Raw genomic sequence first — 19,700 nt, forward strand, 5'->3', positions numbered from 1 at the left:
AGCTAGCAACAAAATAACCGCTTAAACAGAATAAGAACGTGCCATTTTGTGACATTTTGATAATTGAATTAGTTTTTGTTTTTCAATTAAATGACGAAAATTTACGTATTGAATAAAACAGTTCTGATGTATCAAAATGCACGTAAAAGTTATTTTGTTTGCAAGCAAATTTTGTGCAAAAAAGTGACTCCGTGGGCCGCCATACACAAATAGCTCAACCCATGGCATAAACCATCCCAACAGGACAATCACCCAGTTTCACCCCAAGCCACCCCATAAATTGAAAAAATAACTCCTGCACGCTTAGCGTGCCTATGTTTTATATAAGAGATATATACTCAACTCAGCTTGCCATTCATTAACTATTGCTTACAGAAACTTTAGGCTGAATAAAGGGTGAAATATAAAGATAAATGACGTGTTTACCATTTACAAGAAATTTTGGAAAATTTCCGTTGGGAAGAGTGCGTTCCATTTAGACGGGTCTCATTCGTTAACAGGCTCCTCTCTGTTCGGTTTCTGTTGCTCGCTTTGGAATCGTCTGTGAAAGATGTTTACACTCAAGTGATGATGCATGAAATCATAAAGTTCTTAGTTACGAGGAAAGTCTGATAAATTCAAAAGATGATGGGGGAAATTAGTATCCTTGCAGCAGCTACAACTTTCAACAGATGCTACCTGTGCCACAATAGTAACGCTTTGTCAGCATATTCGATCGATGAATTTAAGAGGCTCCGACTGAGAATATGAAGAATCGTTGGACAGGCTGGGGAAATCGAAAATCTTGAAACTTTGCCTGAATAACACCTTTGGGGAACTATGTTCGAAAATATTATTCTCATCTTCTAGGAATTTATGGTTTTCGAGAAATTAAGAAAAAACGAAAATAACGGTTTTAGCTCATTAAATATGCAAAAAATATGAGTAAAAAAGGCAAAGTTCTCGATATTCCTATAAGAGCAATTTTCAATGCTTTGAATCGAAATAAACTTAAAATAATAGCTTGACCTTTCTTCTACCAGGCCACATAAACTTTCAATTTTTTCCGGCTATTTTTGAGGTTTCCTTCGCCTTTTAAAATATTGCTTTATCAAGCACTTCGGGAAAGGGCAAAAATTGAGAAACTTTGGAGGCCGAAAAAACAACTTGATATGTCCGATATCGAGTCAAACTAAACACTGTGCAAATGCGCAATGTCTCTTCTGTTATAATATTAAATAAAAAATCTGGGTACTCAAGATTCACACAAATGACAAACGAAAGTTTACGACCTCCTCGTGTCTAATTTGCATAAAGCTAATTTTTGAATTCGTTCTCCGCTAAGTGATCTGGTCCGCTAAATTTAAATTTGGGAGCCATGATTTGCACAAAGAAAGCAAGTTTAAACTTTATTTGATTTTGTTGACGTCTTATGCCTATCAACAGGTTATATAGACGCGAAGAAAGAAGAAAAAAACAGTAAAATTATCGACTGAGCTCATTGCGTGACCTGCGTCACGGTATGAATTTTCTTGTCAACAATTGAATTTGATTTGTTTGTTGGGACTCAGTTGCATTTCAAATTTAAGATTAAAGATTAAGATAATAATATCATTCACTTACCTGTGTTTACATCCCACCTAGCCTGCGTTGCAGACGAACAAAACCCCGGTATAGTGCGTCTGCGAATTAGAGCACAAAAGCTTGTTCCGGCCCCCCGCGTGTTACCAGGGATTTCTATAATAACCTCTGATTCGCTTTTGAATAGGGCCGTTCTTTCGTGCGCCGTAATTGGTTGAATGGATCTCGTGAAACCATAGTTACGCTTTCGACGAAGACCAGATACAAAACAAACTTGGCGGTGATCATGGCAGATCGGACCAGATCGGTGAGAATTAGCGTTTGAAGCGGTAAAAAAGCAGCCGGTTCGAACTATCTCATAAAAAAAAGAAAACAACGATAACGACAAGAAGCATACACAACTGACAAGCAAAAAGGTCATGGTATAAATGTTGAATAATCTACATTTGTCTTGTGGTGAAAGAATGTCACACAACGAACATCCGTCATCCGTGATGAGAAGCAACACACCTTGCAACACAATAAACAGCCGGACCCAACATTACAAATGCAGAATGCAAGTAGTCGACATCTTCACGAAAAATTAAGGACCAGACGGAATATTTCAAAAGCTCAAAAAATATCTTGCAAATATGAATGTTCCAAGACTAACCGCGATAGTAATTACATATGACAAATGTAAAACAGAGGTGTCAAAATATCCGGGAAAAATATACAAACGGAAAGCTGTGCAGACCGATGTCTTATGGCTCTACTCAACTTTAAACGCCTCCAAATAATACAACTGACAGCATATCATGCCCTTTCTAAACAAGTGAAAAGCGAAATAGATTGGATGAGCAATTCCAATACAGAACGGCACAAATATATGACAAGAACGTTTTACGGTATCTGGTATCTGGTATTCATCGAACGCGTAACTATGGTTTCACGAGATCCACTCAACCAATTACGGCGCACGAAAGAACGGCCCTATTCAAAAGCCAATCAGAGGTTATTATAGAAATCCCTGGTAACACGCGGGGGGCCGGAACAAGCTTTTGTGCTCTAATTCGCAGACGCACTATACCGGGGTTGTTCGTCTGCAACGCAGGCTACATCCCACCCGGAATTTCCGGAATTTTTTTGTAAATGGTAAACGTAACTACTGGCCTGAGTGGGGAGGGGTGGGAGAAAGTAGACTGAAGATGGGTACAAATTGGTGCTTGTCGTGAGTGAAGAGCTTAACATGGAGGACATATAATGATAACTTAATATCAAAAGGCCGAATTACTGTACTTACAGTCTTTTATCAAACCAAACTGCTTCATATTCCTTCAACTGCAAGGCCGCCATTAAAACATTCACATCATAATTCCCCAAGCCAAGCATGTTTTTATGAGGATTAACAAAAGCATTCGGGCTGAGGTTGTAGCTAATGGCATCTAGATCTGCCTTGCTATAGGCATTTCTGTCCTGGAAAAGATTGTTTAGAGTATGGACCGCACAAAGCATTTGTCTTTGACGCTCATGGTAAATTTCCATCCTGATCTTTCACGGATGTTTATACATCTTGTAACATCAAGTATGCACTTGTTTAAGAGGTAGTCCGCTGCCCCTGAAAACAGTAGCCCAGTCCCTCCCATTGCGCACAATGTTTTGCTCTTTGTTTTGGTCTTTTTACAGCGATTCTTCAAATCCTAAGCTATAATTTCACATTATTGGGTTCTTGACTCTTCTTGAAGCTTTTTCTCAAAGCATACGCATCCAAAAATACAATTTTCATTCAAAATTCAACCACATTTTGGTATTTTCCAAGGAGGCCTGGGGACAATAAAGCCCATACGCAAGCGTGAAGACCGGCTGATGAAATTGCTTTATTTACAACGAAAAAAACGCTTTTGTATAAGTGTTATTGTTTTGAGTGGGCTGTGTTGCACCACATTTCCTCAGCTAGCCAGATTTTGGTGAAATCAAGGGTATAAATCCGACGATCTTGATAACAATCTGCAGAACTTCGGCTGTGGACCAAGGAACACCTCTTCTTATACGCGAAAAGAGTGTTCCATAATTTTTCCGCGGGATTTTTTTTCAATTGTTACAAATGACGCTTGCCTAGCTTTTCGGTTGCAGATTTCTATATATAGCAAGGAGTGGTTGTGATCGTCGTTTCAGGTGGGTAAAAATGAAAATGAATTTCACTAAATCTTATGTAAGACGAAGTTATGTGCATGCTTTTGAATCGAATAAGCTGATCTTGCATTAATGATTATGCTGATAATGATTTGGAGAGAAATTAAGGTCTTACACATGTATGAAGCAAGAATATAATAAGTATAATAATAAGAGGTATTTTACCCTTGCCCCAGTTTAAATCAGATGGGTGGTTAATTTCAGCATGCGTATGTATAGCCTTGCTTGTTTCATACTTTTTGGATAACTTTGTTAACTAGTGAGGGGATGTACATGTATAGGTTCGCAGATCAATGGATTTGGCCTTAAAATGTGCGCAAATTGTGGATTTTTGGGATATACTGAGCAGATTTATGGATTTCGAAAAAAACAGCAGATTGCGGATCCCAGGGGGTACTCCGGCTTGTTAATGACGGGGATGATCGAAGGATTTTTTTGGGTTTGAAATTTTCGATTCCGGGATTTTTTTGGGTTGGAAAATTGGCAAGTATTTTTTTGGGTGACTTTACTTTTTTGACTTTTTGGGTGATTTAGATAGGGGATTTTTTTAGGTGCCTTGTGATGAATAAACAAAACAAGCGTTCTTTGTGTTATGTTATTGCCGCTCCTGGCAATTTAGGGGTAATTTTTTGGGGGGGTTATTTTTGGTCCAGGGATTTTTTTGGGTAATGTCGGAAGGCTTTGGGATTTTTTTGGGTCCTGAGTTTTGCCTCCATTCGATCATCCCCGTCATTTACAAGCCGGAGTACCCCCCCTGGGTTGCGGATTAGCTGTGAATTTTGGCCCAGCTTTCAGACTCTTCATGTCAGGAAGTTCGGATGGTGGATACTGAACGAAGTCCAGGTCACTTTGGTTGGTCTTTGGTCAAAAACAAGCAATGAAACAAAACTTCTTAAAAAAATTGGCATAAAAAGACAACTGGCCGTACCACACAATTTGTACAAAGTTGTTAAGTAATATGGATGTAGATTTGAATGAAAATAGTGGTGGGTTGACAGATTTGGCCAAAAAAGAGCATGGATTGGCAGATTCACATATCCTTAATCACCCCTCTCACTTGTCATTTTTCTTCTACTTTTTCTTGTAGACATCCCAAAAGAATGAGTGCTGCTGCAGAAACAATAAATGTAGAAGAGAAGTTCTCTGGCACTTCACTGAATGGTGCACAAAACGGGTCTCCAGAAGGTGCAGACAACTTGTTTGCTCCAGACAGTGATGGCGAGTTTTACCTTGAAGAGAACAGCAATTTAAATGGCAAGGAACACACAGTTGATCCAAGGGTATAGAGATTCTTCTTGTCATAGTTAACAATTAAGTATGATATTTAACAATTATTCCACAAGCGCGCATTGGATATGAGATGGTAGATAGCCAACGAGGCGCGTAGCGCCAAGTTGGCTATAACGATCTCATATCCAACAAGTGCAAGTGGAATACATGTTTTATTAAAACATGTATAAAGAATCGCAATATTTGAGCTCCCCAGCTGTTTTCATTGACGCGGATCGGCTACCATATTTGTGGTCAATGGTATATGACCACATATACCATTGCTTGTTAACCAATCAAAACTCGGGAATTGCAATATACCATTGCTAGTTTTTTAATAAATGTGTATATACTACATACATACGAGAAAGATGCCAACTTAAACTAATTGAAATCTGGGAGATCACTAATTTTTCTCATAATAGAGGTAAAAAATAGAGCTCTGCTGATTCATCCGCAGAAAAGTATCAAGGGCTCGAAACCCGTTCCACTCAAACTGGAATCCAGGAGACTAGCCATTAGGCCACCAGACCCCAAAATAGCTACAGTTGTAGACAATATAAATTATGTTGTGGTTCAGTTTTACCCTTGGTACAATCTGGTTTTTGTTTTTGTTTTGTTTTATTTTCATTATTATAGATCACCATACACCAGAACAAAGGAAAATACCAGTACCAAATTGTGCTAAGGGTAAAATTGAATCACAACATATATACATGTACCACCCTCTCCCTACTGCTAGGTCCCCCCTTCCATCACCTTTGGTAAATATCCTCAGACATCCTTTCAATAAAAACTTTTTATTGTTTTTTTTTTTTTTATCTTGAAAACAATAAAAAATTCCAGTGGGCAAATGCAACACCTATACGCGTATGTTGCGAGTAAATACGTCCTTAATATATTTTGGTTTTGCTGTAGGTGGCCCTTATCAGTCCAGATGATGAACAGTTTGACTTTTTACTTCATAAACTAAAAGAGAGGCTGGATGAAGGACATGGAGAGACTATCTACGAAGTTGGAGTTGGAGGTGAGAAGGAATATTTATAGATGCCCTTGCCCAACCCTTGCAATGTAATACAGGGATGTAGCTTATCCTGGCTAATTTCAATTCATTTTGATTGAAAGAGAGCTTATCACTGGCTGAAATTTCACTAGAAGACAAAGACGTTAATAATTTTGAAGGTATAAAGATCAGAAGAGCCGGTTGAATAAATGAATGAATGAATGAATGACTTTATTAACGTGTCTAAAGTGTTTAGCTGAGGGGAAAAGTCCCCTCTACTAATTGTGGACACCTGACTAAGAAAAAACTTGTTAATGAGTCAGCTTTCTTTAATCTTAGCTTCACCCCTGGTAGTTCTTAACAGTGTTTGATCGACAACTTTTACAGGGCTTGAAAAAGGTGCGATTTTTAATCCAGGACAAGTAGATTTTCCTGTTAGACAAGTAACTTTTCATGCTCACTTGCCTGGTGGGCAAGGGCCCAGGGAAGTTTTCTGCCAAAAATAGTTCACTAAGACCAGTAACTGCCCTGGGAAAGCAAAATTGGAGAGCTACGTTTCCAAAGGGCAAGCTGGAATTAAGTACAATGGGAGTCACAAGAATATAACCTGGTTATCTAAGGGACAAAGATATTGGGCTACATGACACAAAGCTTTTGGGGCAGATAAATTTAATATCAGCGGTTAATTTTATACATGTTGACTCAGTCATGTACTGGTAATTAATGATGATGATGATGATGATGATGATGATGATGATGATAAAAATAATAATATGGTTTATTGTAGAGAAAAAAACAGAGGTTCTTTATCTACAATGTCTAGACTAAAAATTCACACTTAATAAAAAAGATAATAAAAATAAAATATAAAAATGTAATTAAAAATGTAATTAATATGTGAATCAACATGAAAGAATCATAATGATAATCATGTCAAATAGAGAATGCAAATAAAAGAGATTTTTGTAGTCATGAAGCAACAGTAAGAAACAATTTATTATTAGCTGCTGGAAATAACATAATTCAATAAGAATTAAAATTTACCTTATTATAGGAATATAACGAAGCACTTTAACAACGCAAACAAAATTTACGCGTAATAAAATTAACGCGAATTTAAGAAAAGTTCTGGTTAAATCCTTATAGTAAAAAAGTTAACATCAATAAAAGTAACGCGAATTTTTGAAATTCCCGTTAATAACATGTATCGTTAATTTCCTATAATAAGGTAGTCTTGCAAGGTTCTTATTTGTCATCTTAATATCTTGTTGTAGACAGTACTCCAAGTGGCCTCAATGCAGAGGATTTGAAAGCTTCAGTGGACTCTTTGAAACTTTTAGCCGAGGCTAGTGACGCTGACATTGTTTTGCTGAGAGAAAAGCCAGCAGAGGAGGGAACTGTTGCAGAGTATCTTGTGCGTAACAGGGCAGATGAAAATGACTTTATGGAAGTGAGGTGAGTATTCTTTAGCTATCATAAAACTTCTTTGTTTATCATGGTTATCAAGTGGTACTTTGATCTGGGAAGGTCGAGACGCTATTGAGTATTACTTTTATTTGGTTCTGTTATTTTGCTATAGTTGTCTCTTTTCATGGTATTTGGTGGCTGACTAAAACTCTGCTTCCCTGTATGATAACCCTGTTTTCATTTTTGGTATCATTTTAACTCCAGGACATGTTTCAGCCATTTCTTTAAGCAAGACATTTTCCCTGCCAACCCATTGAATACAAGATGCCATTTTTGTTCTTCATTTATAATGGGTATAGCAAAGATCAGGCCATTTGCTGCTGAAGAATGTTATCTTTTTTTGTGGGGGTGGGGGGGGGCAAATTGTTGTCTATAGATATATACAAGTACTGCTCAATAGCTTTCATTTGAATGGTCACACATTAGATTGCCATTCACAGACTTTAAAGGTAGTACTTAGCACCTTGCTGATTTTTTAGCTATATAATTATATACTTGTGTGTATCATTCCATGTGGTACTAGTACCGTTTATAATCTTTTACAAGGTGGTTCTAACTTTTAAGCCTATGGGAGAAACTCTAGAAGTATCTGTCCAGTTAAACTTGTGATATTTATGTTCATGTGCCACTGTACATTATTCAGTTTTTCCTTTACTTACAGACAGAGTGACAGAAATAAAAAAAAGATGAAAAGAGGATTTATTTAACTATTTTTTTTATAATCAGAGTGGCAGTGGTTGGCAATGTGGATGCAGGCAAAAGCACATTACTGGGTGTGCTGACCCATGGGGAACTAGACAATGGACGAGGCATGGCAAGACAAAGACTGTTTCGCCACAAACATGAGATGGAGTCAGGAAGAACTAGCAGTGTGGGAAATGATATCCTGGGGTTTGACAGCAGAGGAGATGTTGTTAACAAGCCTGATAGTCACGGTAAATAAAGAAAAAATAATACATTATGCAATGTTTTTACGGTAGAGGGTATGACCCCGGAACCAGGCTTTAAAATAGCCAGGATGTAAAAAGTGGAGTCCAAAATTTTTACAAGGCATCGTATTTGGTAGAAAGTAGCAGGCCCATAGCCAGGATTTTGTATGACGGGTGGGAGGGGGCGGGGACTGTGCACATGAGCGTCGCATGCACAAGAATGTAGGGGGGGTATGGGGGTATCGTTCCCCAGGAAATTTTGAAAAAAGGTTATCTGATACAGCATTTCATGCATGCTAAAAGTGAAGGTAGCAACCTAAAAAGAGAGTGTGACTGTGTTGAAAACTCTAATTTTAGAAGTGCTTATTAAAATTATTGTGTTATTGTTGCTGGCTGGGGTCACTTCATTGTGTTCTTGGGCAAGACACTTTGCTCTCATAATGCCTCTCTCGACCCTGGTATATAAATGGGTACTGGCGAATTTAATGCTAGGGGTAACCCTGTGAAGGACTAGCGCCCATCCAGGGGAGGGGGGGGATAAGGAATACTTCTTATCACTTAATGCTCTAGAAAAAGGGATGATCGCTGGCTTGATGGGCCTCTGGCCCTAAACACAGACTTTACCTTTTATCTTTAGCTTATTAATTGTGAGTCATAATAAATCGGTAATCAAAAATTAGAGTAAGAACTCTTTCAATGTAGTACATAACTATTTTTAAATGCATTTATGATAAAATACTACTTTTTCTACCACTCCAACTGTTAGGAATCCTGAAAATAAGGATTTTAATTGTAATACTTGTCAATAATTGCTTACCATTTGTTATCTTATGTGTGTGTTTAAAACAGGAGGAGGACTTGATTGGGGAAGGATATGTCAGAAGTCTTCAAAGGTTTGTCAATTGTGATACTTCTTCTTTGTTTTATTATCCCTGAAGGGGTGACATCAGGAATTTTAAGTCATTTTTTCTGGTGTACAACATTTACTTTCAAATTGAAGAAAACCTGTAAATGATAGTTTTTCTGTGTGCTTTTCTGACACACATCTGGAAGTCTGGGTGCTAGTGTGCAGGGATTCTAGGTCACATGGTATGACAGGGTTCTCAGTTTTCTTGTTGCTGTTCTCCATTGCCTGACTCCCGCCCACCCACCCCTTTTCGCAGTGTTGGTAGCTGTACTGCGAGAGTCATTAGTTCTTTTTACTCTCTATTCTGTGAGGCCCTTGTTGGGTTTGCCGGTTTTTGGCATTTAATCTGAGGACTTGTTTTTAAGTTGAACATTTTTTTTCATGACTGCTGCACAGTTGTCATTTTTCTCAGTCTTTACTAAAGGCGAGGCTGTGTGGTTTGGCTTGGCATGGTAAATGACAAGAGGAGTTTATTTTGCCTTTTTTCAGGTCATCACTTTTATTGATTTGGCTGGCCATGAAAGATACCTCAAAACAACTATCTTTGGAATGACAGGACATGTTCCAGACTTTGCCATGCTGATGGTCGGTAAACAGTTTATATATGCATTTTACAATTTACACAAATTAAAGTGTATATGACATGAAAAATATTTTCTGCTTATTTGAAAGGCCTTTCGAAATACAGAAGAATGGCGTTTTCCTTTTCGAAATATCTTTTTTCGTTTTAGAGATATTGACTTTTTTGTATTATGCAAATTAGATCAGTGATGACGTCATAAGTACTCTTTATAAATTCTGACGCTGACTTATTTGAGCGTAAACAACGCTCATAATGTGCTCAAGACGTTTCGACCGAGAATCTTCGGTCTTCTTCGGTTGTTATCATGGCATAAAACGGCTTTTTAACGGTTTCACATTGCATGCGCGCGCGAGTGACTAATACAAATACACGCGAACGCTGCGCGAGACTATGAACATTATGTAAGTGACTTATATACATCAGGGATGTCTATGTGTTCATTTCCCGCATTCTGGTCCCTCTGCGAATGCCACGCTTCTAGGAAAAGCCTCTTGTGGTAATCGCCTGACTTGTCCACCACCGCTGCATGATTGAAATCCATATCAACACGTTTGGCCATGATATGGATTTCAATCATGCAGCGGTGGTGGACAAGTCAGGCGATTACCACAAGAGGCTTTTCCTAGAAGCGTGGCATTCGCAGAGGGACCAGAATGCGGGAAATGAACACATAGACATCCCTGATGTATATAAGTCACTTACATAATGTTCATAGTCTCGCGCAGCGTTCGCGTGTATTTGTATTAGTCACTCGCGCGCGGGTACAATGTGAAACCGTTAAAAAGCCGTTTTATGCCATGATAACAACCGAAGAAGACCGAAGATTCTCGGTCGAAACGTCTTGAGCACATTATGAGCGTTGTTTACGCTCAAATAAGTCAGCGTCAGAATTTATAAAGAGTATTAATGTCAACTCCTGACTGTAATTTTGGTATTTTTCGTTTAATGACGTCATAAGATTTGACTCTAAAAATGGTAAATTACTGAATAAAAAATATCTCTGGAAATATTGAAGCAGTGTTCTTGAAACTTGGCGCCACAAATGTGCATCACAACAGGAACAAAATGACACCCTTAGTATTGTTGCCATAGCAACTCTTTCAGATCCAGTCTCTCTCTGTCAAAAAGACAAATATCCCCATATCTGACCTCTAAAGTGAGACAAAGGGTCCTGCTTAGAACAGACGTAGTTCCTATATTGCCTTAATTCCCACCATCGGTTTGGCTGCGCTAGATGGTTCTTGGTTTAAGACAAAAACTGGGAATTTCAGTTTTTATTGAGACAGCACCAGCGGCAAAACTGTTGTCATGGCAACAGCCCTAAGAGTGACATTTTGTTTCTTTTGTGATGCACATTTGTGGTGCCAAGTTTCAAGAACACTGCTTTTATAGTTTTAGAGATATTGTTTATTCAGTATTTTACCATTTTTAAGAGTCAAATCTTATGACGTCATCACCGATCTAATTTGCATAATACAAAAACGTCAATATCTCTGAAACGAAAAAAGATATTTCAAAAAGAAAAACGCTATTCTACTGAATTTTGAAAGGCCTTTCAAATAAGCAGGAAATATTTTTCATGTCATATACACTTTAAGCTTAAATTTACTTGCACAAATAAAATTAAGCTTAACTAACCTTCCCCATGATAAGGTTAATGGTCAACTGGATCAATCCTAACAGATAAGTGTTTGACAATCAACTCTGAATACTTTTCACAATCTGATGTACAATTTACAGTGTTATAATTTTTTATTTGTTACTTGTGATTTTTAATTTTTTTGTTGTTGTTTTACTTCCCTAGATTGGGTCAAATGCAGGAATTATAGGCATGACAAAAGGTTAGAATTATATGTGGTAAAATATTAATTTAGAAACAGGCAAGCAATGTGTGCAAAGGGCTATGTTGCTGTAGCCCTTTGCATGTATTATGTGCCTATGATGCTAGACCGTATTTAAGACGGTTTCCACTTAATATTCGAGCAAAAGAGGCTAAAATAAAGTTACCAAAAAGACCTCACAGCATGGGCACCATTTTAATACAGTTAGGAAGAACCTATCGAAATTTTAGCTCTCGAGCTGACCCTGCGAGAGAAAAACGAATTTGAAGTTCTCCATATTTTAGTAAAAATAGACGTCACGTCAGTTCAAAACAAAACAACATGCGTTTTAAGCTTTTCTTACGAGGTTTGACATTAAATTTCTTAAGAGTGAGATATTTCAAACAGTATACATACTAGTTATGCAACGCTTTCGAGTGGTATACTATGGAATATCCCACGAGTCACTTGTATTTTCTCGGTATACACACGAGCCTTTAGGCGAGTGTGTATGCCAAGAAATACAAGTGACAAGTGGAATATTCCATAGTATACCACGAGAAAGTGTTGTGTAACTATTTTATACCATGCTATAGAAAATACGCTTACTAAATTTCGTCAAGAATACAGTCGCAGCGCACTTTGGGAAGGTTGGGTTGAATACCGTCGAATATACAACGGCTTTCCTGTATTCTGATTGGCTGTATTTTCTATGGCATGGTATAAAAAATGTTACTGTGCTATGAGTAGAATTTTGGTAATTAATTTTTGCACTTATTGCTCGAACCTTAGGCAGAATTTGTCTTAAATTATTTTTTTGCAGCGTATGTAGCTTTATTTACTTGACATATATTTAACATAGAATATAATAGACCTTTCCATATTCACTCCAATGACTACCAACAATGGTTTCAAGTTGAGGCTAGGGTGGACAAAAATACAGTAAATATATAAAAAATCGTCCACACAGGCTTAACGCGTAAAACCATTGTTTGCGGGCAGTGAACAAGGGAAACGAAATTTAGTTCGAGTTAGCGGGTAATTCGGGTTAACCAAGTCAAAATGACTAAAAAGTGGGGTCAAAATCCAAGGGACAGGAGACTTGGTTCGAGTTAGCGGTGGCGTTCAAGTTATCCGAGTTCGAGTTACCAGAGTTCTACTATAATTCATTCATTATCTTCAAGGTTAAGCTGAGCAGGATTTTGCCTTTTTGCTCTCTCTCTTTTATTGATACAAACTCTTTTGCTCTTCAGAACATCTTGGGCTTGCGCTCGCACTCAATGTTCCTGTATTTGTGGTGGTGACCAAGATTGACATGTGTCCACCCAATGTGCTCCAAGACACCATGAAACTTTTAACCAGGATTCTAAAATCTCCTGGATGCCGTAAAATCCCTGTCATTGTACAAAACCCTGATGACGTAGTGGTGTCGGCAACGAACTTTGTTTCAGAAAGGTATGTGCCTGAATTTTGTTTAGTAAATAAAAGCCTACAGCATGAGTCTGAGTTTTCTGTTAGAAAATAGTCAAGAGGTGGAGCCGAGTTGACTTTTGCTTGTAGGAAATGAGGCTAAGTAGTCAGGGACGGCGGAGCCGGGGGGGCTGGGGGGGGCTTTAGCCCCCCCACTTTTTCCGAAAAAATAAAGACTTCTTAAGAGAAGAATCTCTTAAGCCCCCCCACTTAAAGTCACTAGCTAGCCCCCCCACCTGGAAAACTGCTCCGCCGTCCCTGGTAGTCCAATTGTTTTGGTTGATACTTAAAGATTGCAGTCAAAAACCTACAGTTTTTGGTATTTTAACCCAAAAATCATGAATAATTTTCCATTTTAAGAGCTCAAGGAGTGCACAATCGTCTTCTATTAGTAAGTAGAAAACAATGGAAGAACCAATTAGATTCGCAGATTTCCATAGAACAGGGCTGAGTGTCTACTAAAAGTTGTAAGACGGATGCAAGTGTTATTGAAGTTGGACGTAAGGCAGTTTTCTATTGACCAACACAATACCACAGTCGTAACACAATACAAAACAGCATGTTAGACTTCCCACACTGTAGATCCACCACTTATCAACGCTCTTTTTTATTTAGAGCAGTACGGAACAATATGGAACGAGTTGCCAGACAGCATTAGGCATATTTAATAAAATCAATAATTTCGAGAACAGTTTCCTAAGTGGGGAATGGGGCAAAAAAAAATTGGCGAGAGGAGCGACCCCCCCCCCCCCCTAAATCACAAAGTCAAGCAATCTTCCCACCCAGCCCGCTCTCAGATCGCTTTGTTTGCTGACTTGTTTCTTTCGCTCAATACCCCACTGGGTAGTCTGTTTGTAGACTATGGTCAACATAACACTTATTCTGTTTAACTTATTCATCATTTCTTTCCACAATAATTGTTCTTTTATTCTTAGAGTATGCCCAATATTCCAGATTTCCAATGTGACTGGTGAGAACCTGGACCTGCTGAAGATGTTTCTTAATTTGCTTTCAATCCGTGCACATTTCAAGAAGGATGAACCAGCTGAGTTCCAGATTGACGACACCTACTCAGTACCGGTGGGTAGGAACTTTGTTCATATTTTGTTCATTCCCCACCCCTCTCCTCATAGGTCAACACGAGCTCTTCCACTCCCCAAAGGTGTTGAGACAGGCAGAATAGTTCAATACTACCTTAGACTCATTCATTCATATGTTTGGTGCATCTGAAATTAAGGAAAACGAAACACGGTATCAAACAGAGTAAAGTTATTCACTGTTTTCTACTCGTCATGTACAGAAGTTTTAAAAAAGTAGTTTACAGTTGGCTGATCAGTCATGTCCGAAGCCAAAACATTTCAGTCTTGAGATTTTTTATGTGCAAGTCGCGCAGAAAATAGAGATTACTTCATGGAAAATGCGCGCGTACGATTCATTTTTATTCACGAGTTGAGTAGTATCAGAAAACGAACGAGTGAATACACCTCAACAAGGTGGAATTTGTTTATTTTATTTTATTTTATTTTATCTGATACACCTCAACATGGTGGAATTTGTTTATTTTATTGGTACTGAGATTTTTTCTTGCCATGATTACAAACAAGCGAGAGTACACAAAACGGTGTTGAGGCAAAAAGTGATTCAAAGCTGAAAAATGGTCAAAAGTATTTTAAATTCTAAATTGTCTTAAAAACTAGAAGGTTAAAATTAAAATTTCTCCACGTTCTTAAGGTCGAGTGTCTGCTAATAATGGCAGAAGTCACACACTTCTAGGAAGAATTCATGTTCAGCTAATCAATTCGCTGCCTGAGTCATTTCCATCTTGGCACTGTGCGTCCCGTGACAGATTTGTTGACCAGATTTATTGTAATCATATAAATGGCAAAACGTTTTCCCCTTCAATGAATATACCGTTAAAAAAATTCCATAGCCTACTTACCAGTATCCTTGTAAACTATAAAGCTCGTATTCATTGCCATCTTTATCGTTCTTTAGCTTGAGATTTTAAATTCACCGAGGTAATAATTATTGAGTTCCACAACGGAGTTATCTTCGATTTTCCTCGCCTTCCCAAGTCTTCTCAAGAAGTGTTTACATCTTGTTGAGTTTTGTAAAGAACAATTATTGCTTTCTTGACGTGAAATGAAGTGAACTCTTCAATTGAACACAAGTTTAAGACAAAACTTTCTTCTGTTTAGCTGTCTGTTTTAATTTTTTAAAGCCCGCGATTTGTGTGCAACGGCTGCCGTGCAACCCTGTACGTTCATTCATCATTAGTGAAATTTCATCGTTCGCGTTGTTGATTGGACGAACGATGTTTTTTCACTAGTGAAATTCCATCGTTCGCGTTTCTGATTGGCTAAGCTCTGAATCAGTACGATTTTTACTCCCTACGATTTTCATGAGTAAATCTCAGTACCTATGAAATAAACGACTGTAACACAGACCACCAGAAAGTCTATTCTATCGCAAAATATTCAAGTCATTGAATTTCTCGTGATGTTTTTCTTTTTCAACGATCTTTAGCTGTTATGTCACCTGTACAATTGTGATGCGCCTCTTTGTAGGCAAAACGTAATTTGTTTTTTATAATTTGATTTACGGGCAACAGTTTATTCCAACTATCCACGCAACATTGTTGTATTGCAAGCTGAAAGCCTCGTTGCGCATATTAACACCCGTGTTGCAAGTTGCGATAACATTTTGCGCGAAGTAGACAGGAGCTCAACTTTGTGCAACATTTTGTCACGACTGACTCACAAAACAGGAAGTAATATGCACAATAACACTTTTCAATTAACTTGCAATGCAACTTTGTTGCCCGAAAAGTTGTAAGAAAGTGTTTCCTGCATTACTTGGCCTTTAATCAGGAAATATTTTTCGTACTGTAGGGTGTTGGAACAGTGGTGTCAGGCACATGTCTCCGAGGAACCATTCGTCTGAATGACGTCCTTCTACTCGGCCCAGACCCTCTAGGACAGTTTCAGCCAATCACAGTCAAGACAATACATCGTAAGAGAATGCCAGTGAAGGAACTTCGTGCAGGACAAACAGCATCGTTTGCATTGAAAAAGGTTTGTGATAGACTTGTTTGCCATCGGTAAACTAACATCGTGCACGTCGTGAAGAGTTTGCTCGAGACGAGACTTTCGTCTCGAGGAGAACTTCTTTATCTTCATTATTTTATTGGTATGTTTAAGGCACGGCTTGAAAATGGTAGTGTTTATTAATAAGATACACCAGGGCTTATTTCTGTTGAAGAGCTAGTGTTTAGCGGAGACTATAAATTTTCCTTCAATTAGCATCAAAACAAAAAGTTCAAAGTTATATATCCAAATGCTTATTTCCAGTTATCTAGTAACATTCCAGAAGTATTTGTAGCCCTAAAGGTGAAACAGAGAGGTACCATAGCCTAACGCTTAGAGCGTTGGACTCCGGATCCAGTGTTCCAGGTTGCAAGTGCTGGCCGGGGCATTGTGTTGTTTCTTTGGCACTTTACTCTTACAGTGCCTCTCTGCAGCCTGGAGTATATTGGAGAAATCCAACCAAAATTAAAGGATGTCTGCCATGGGTTAGCAGGGGGAGTGGTGATCACTGGCCTGATAGGGCAGTTTTCAGTGTCGACAAACCAAAACCAACGTAAACACTCTGGCCAATCATTAACGACGTGGACAATCCAGGTAAACCAATCAAAACTCGATACAAGTATACGTGTAGCCGGAGTAAAGTGCGGGAAAACGTGTGCGAGCGAGTCGTGATTGGTTTGTTTATAATTCTAATTGGTAGAGAAAGTGGCGCTACGTTTTAACCAATTACTAAGCGTATTGATGCAAAACCAAAACAAATAGGCTTGAAAACAGACTTTTACCCTTTAACGATGTAACGGGTTTCACTGTAAAGAGTTTAATACCCTGTCAAATACAATTTCATTCTATTAAATTTTTTTGCTTTTTCAAATCAGATAAAAAGATCTCAGATCAGGAAAGGAATGGTAATGGTGGATAAACAAGTGAAGCCACAAGCATGCTGGGAATTTGACGCTGAGGTGCTGGTATTACATCATCCAACAACCATCAGTACAAAATACCAGGCTATGGGTCAGTATAAGTACTAAGTGAAATTTTCTTGTAAAATTTACTGCCCGGCTCGTGAATTGCACAGAGCCCTTCCTTTCATCTTTATAGTACATGTGAAGTTTTCGTCTCCGAATGTTCCCTTCATCTCAGTGTGTTCAAATACCATGCTGCCTCTTTCGATTCATCAGCCAGTCGTCATGCGGCACTTTTTGATCAGTGAGGTTCATTAAGCTCGTCTTATCATTCTTTACATACAACTCAGTTCTTCCACAGTTTAGCTAGCCCATTGACGTTTGCGATATCGCTGTCCTTAGCAATGTACGGGACTAGTTTTGCCTGTGCAGTGATCCAATCAGAACTCTTAGCAAAAACGTGCAACCGGCGCCAAGCGCGGGAAAACACGCGTAAGCCGAGTGACGATTAGATTTGGATTTGCTTTTGATTGGTTGAGAAAAAAGGAAATTTGCTGTCATTGGCTACACATTGCACAAGTATTTTGAACCAATTACAGAGCTCAGACAGTTGTATCAATAGACTACATGTTACAACAAACAAATCTAAAACATTTCTACGGTCTTTTTTTAGTTCACTGTGGAAGTATGCGGCAAACAGCCACGATAATTCACATGGATAAAGAACATCTAAGGACAGGGGATAAAGCCATGGTCCGTTTCCGCTTTATTAAAAACCCAGAATTTGTCAAACCGGAAACACGAATGATCTTCAGAGAAGGAAGAACGAAAGCTGTTGGTACAATACAGCAGATAGATCCCACTGCGCATCCTCCGCCGCTTGTTGGCGGGAAAGTGAAGCACCGCGGACCGGGCAGAGGCGCTGCACTGTCACGTGACAAGGGCAAAGAGGGAACAAGTGCGCAAGCGTCAACTAGCACAGAAAGAACAGGGAAAAAATAAATCGCATATGCACGCGTGTATTTATCTCTTACGTAATTTTCCTCAGTTTATTTTTAAGGTTTTAGCATTTTATCTTCATTAGTTTTATCATAAATATTTAAATTTCAAAAAACATTTTGCGATCATAAAAGCCCATGCAGCTGTCGCGGTTTAGAGTTGTTGTTGTAATTTTCCCTTCTTTCTTCAATCTTGAATGTTTTAAGTCGTGTTTGACTGTGGAAGAGAACAATTTTCACCCAGAACTTAATCAAGTCTTCACGTTTATTTTCAGAGCCAAAAGTGCACATAAATTAAACTTAGGCGAAAATCCGTTTCTTCTCTGAACTAATTATTACAATTACCACCTTAAGACGAAAGAAAAAGTTTGAAAGAGCTCTCCAATGTGTGTGGTGCCTATTTATAGCTTGACTTACCATCCCATTTTGGGTACCAGAGGCTGTTTTGTCGCGCGCGGCTAGCCTGTGTACAGCCGTCCCCCTCCTCTCAAAAAGTTCCCTTCCCCAATTCCCCAACCGGGCAAGTAAAGCCTCTGGCACCCAGGGTTATAACCTCCTCGCTGGTAACTCTTACGTTACGTGCTCTTCAAAAAGTGTTTGAGCAAGTTTCTTGCTTGCCAGAATTAGTGGGTGGTTTATCGGGTACCAGGCTCCTTCTGCGGATAACACCCTCCGAGATCTGCATAATTCTTCATATCATACGAAAGCCAAATTCAATAATTGTTTTGTTATTCATTCAAAATATTTCCAAGAGCTCTAAAAACACAAAATGGATTAAACTTTGGTGTTGAATGTTCGCTAACAGTGGCCAATTCCTCCGATGTCGCCGGTTTTTTGATGTTTCTCTCCTGAAGATAAGCTTTAAAAATCAAGTGACTTCCCTTCGAAGCTTTTTTGATGTTTTTGCTATCTTTATCATCTACTATTTTGGCCATTTTTTCGTCGCAATGTTGAAATTTAGCGACCATTTTCGCCTTCGGCTGAGCTCTGTACAAAGCCGTTGTTGCGTGACGTCAATCGTCCAATAATTATTATGTCATTCGTCCAATAATAGAAGCGTCCTCCAAATTTGGTCGGTGCTTGCCGGTTAGTTGGAATTAGCCTGGGATTGAAAGCCAATCAGAAATGAAGAAATATTTTGAATGAATAATAAATTATCTTAGTCTGCATTCTGCAAATGTCAGACACCGGCGAGTTCATTATGGAAATTATATTATCTGAGGACAGCATATCATACCTCCTGCAAGATCATCTTGTTTTTCATGGTCGGAGAGTTCCTCATGGAACTCGCGTTATCTGAGGGCAGCATATTCACCTCTTGCTAGATTATTCGGTCTTATTGACTTGGGTGGTGAGTTCCTTATGGAACTCACGCCTGATGATGTGTGCGCAGCATATTGACCTCTTGCTAGATTATTAATTCTTACTTGGGTGGTGAGTTCCTTATAGACTCACTTTATCTGAGGGCAGCATATTCATCTCGTGCTAGATTATTCGGTCTCACTTTCCTGGGTGGTGAGTTCCTTATGAAACT

At 38.6% G+C, this 19,700-nt stretch overlaps 2 protein-coding genes across 3 annotated transcripts in view; one reads left to right on the forward strand and one right to left on the reverse strand.

The window, feature by feature from the left end:
* LOC144632497 (josephin-1-like) overlaps positions 1–19,700 on the reverse strand; it is a 149,335-nt gene that overhangs the window by 10,497 nt on the left and 119,138 nt on the right. Inside the window, exon 1 of one of the 2 annotated variants that reach the window (XM_078491166.1) lies at positions 2,843–3,096. The exons of the other annotated variant lie outside the window; for it this stretch is intronic. Within the exon in view, the coding sequence (XP_078347292.1) occupies positions 2,843–3,084 (242 nt within the window). The 5' untranslated portion in view covers positions 3,085–3,096. Of the gene's footprint in view, positions 1–2,842; positions 3,097–19,700 lie in introns of those variants that run through there. 2 annotated transcript variants of the gene reach the window in all.
* Positions 3,421–18,545, forward strand: LOC144632410 (GTP-binding protein 1-like). The gene is made up of 13 exons (XM_078491060.1): positions 3,421–3,714; positions 4,820–5,012; positions 5,920–6,028; positions 7,279–7,459; positions 8,198–8,406; positions 9,250–9,293; positions 9,797–9,892; positions 11,695–11,731; positions 12,964–13,165; positions 14,116–14,260; positions 16,072–16,254; positions 17,142–17,277; positions 17,842–18,545. The coding sequence occupies exons 2-13, from the start codon at positions 4,833–4,835 to the stop codon at positions 18,168–18,170; spliced, it is 1,851 nt and encodes a 616-aa protein (XP_078347186.1). The 5' UTR covers positions 3,421–3,714; positions 4,820–4,832; the 3' UTR covers positions 18,171–18,545.

Source organism: Oculina patagonica, chromosome 12 (genome assembly GCF_052425735.1).
Source record: "Oculina patagonica isolate OP01 chromosome 12, crgOcupat, whole genome shotgun sequence".
Taxonomy (NCBI): Eukaryota; Metazoa; Cnidaria; class Anthozoa; order Scleractinia; family Oculinidae; genus Oculina; species Oculina patagonica.

Bases quoted from the DNA above. Each gene is read 5' to 3' on its own strand.
- LOC144632410 (XM_078491060.1), top strand. From the start codon at position 4,833: ATGAGTGCTGCTGCAGAAACAATAAATGTAGAAGAGAAGTTCTCTGGC. The intron at 9,294-9,796 runs GTTTGTCAATTG...GCCTTTTTTCAG, and splicing joins TATGTCAGAAGTCTTCAAAG to GTCATCACTTTTATTGATTT. The intron at 13,166-14,115 runs GTATGTGCCTGA...TTTTATTCTTAG, and splicing joins ACGAACTTTGTTTCAGAAAG to AGTATGCCCAATATTCCAGA.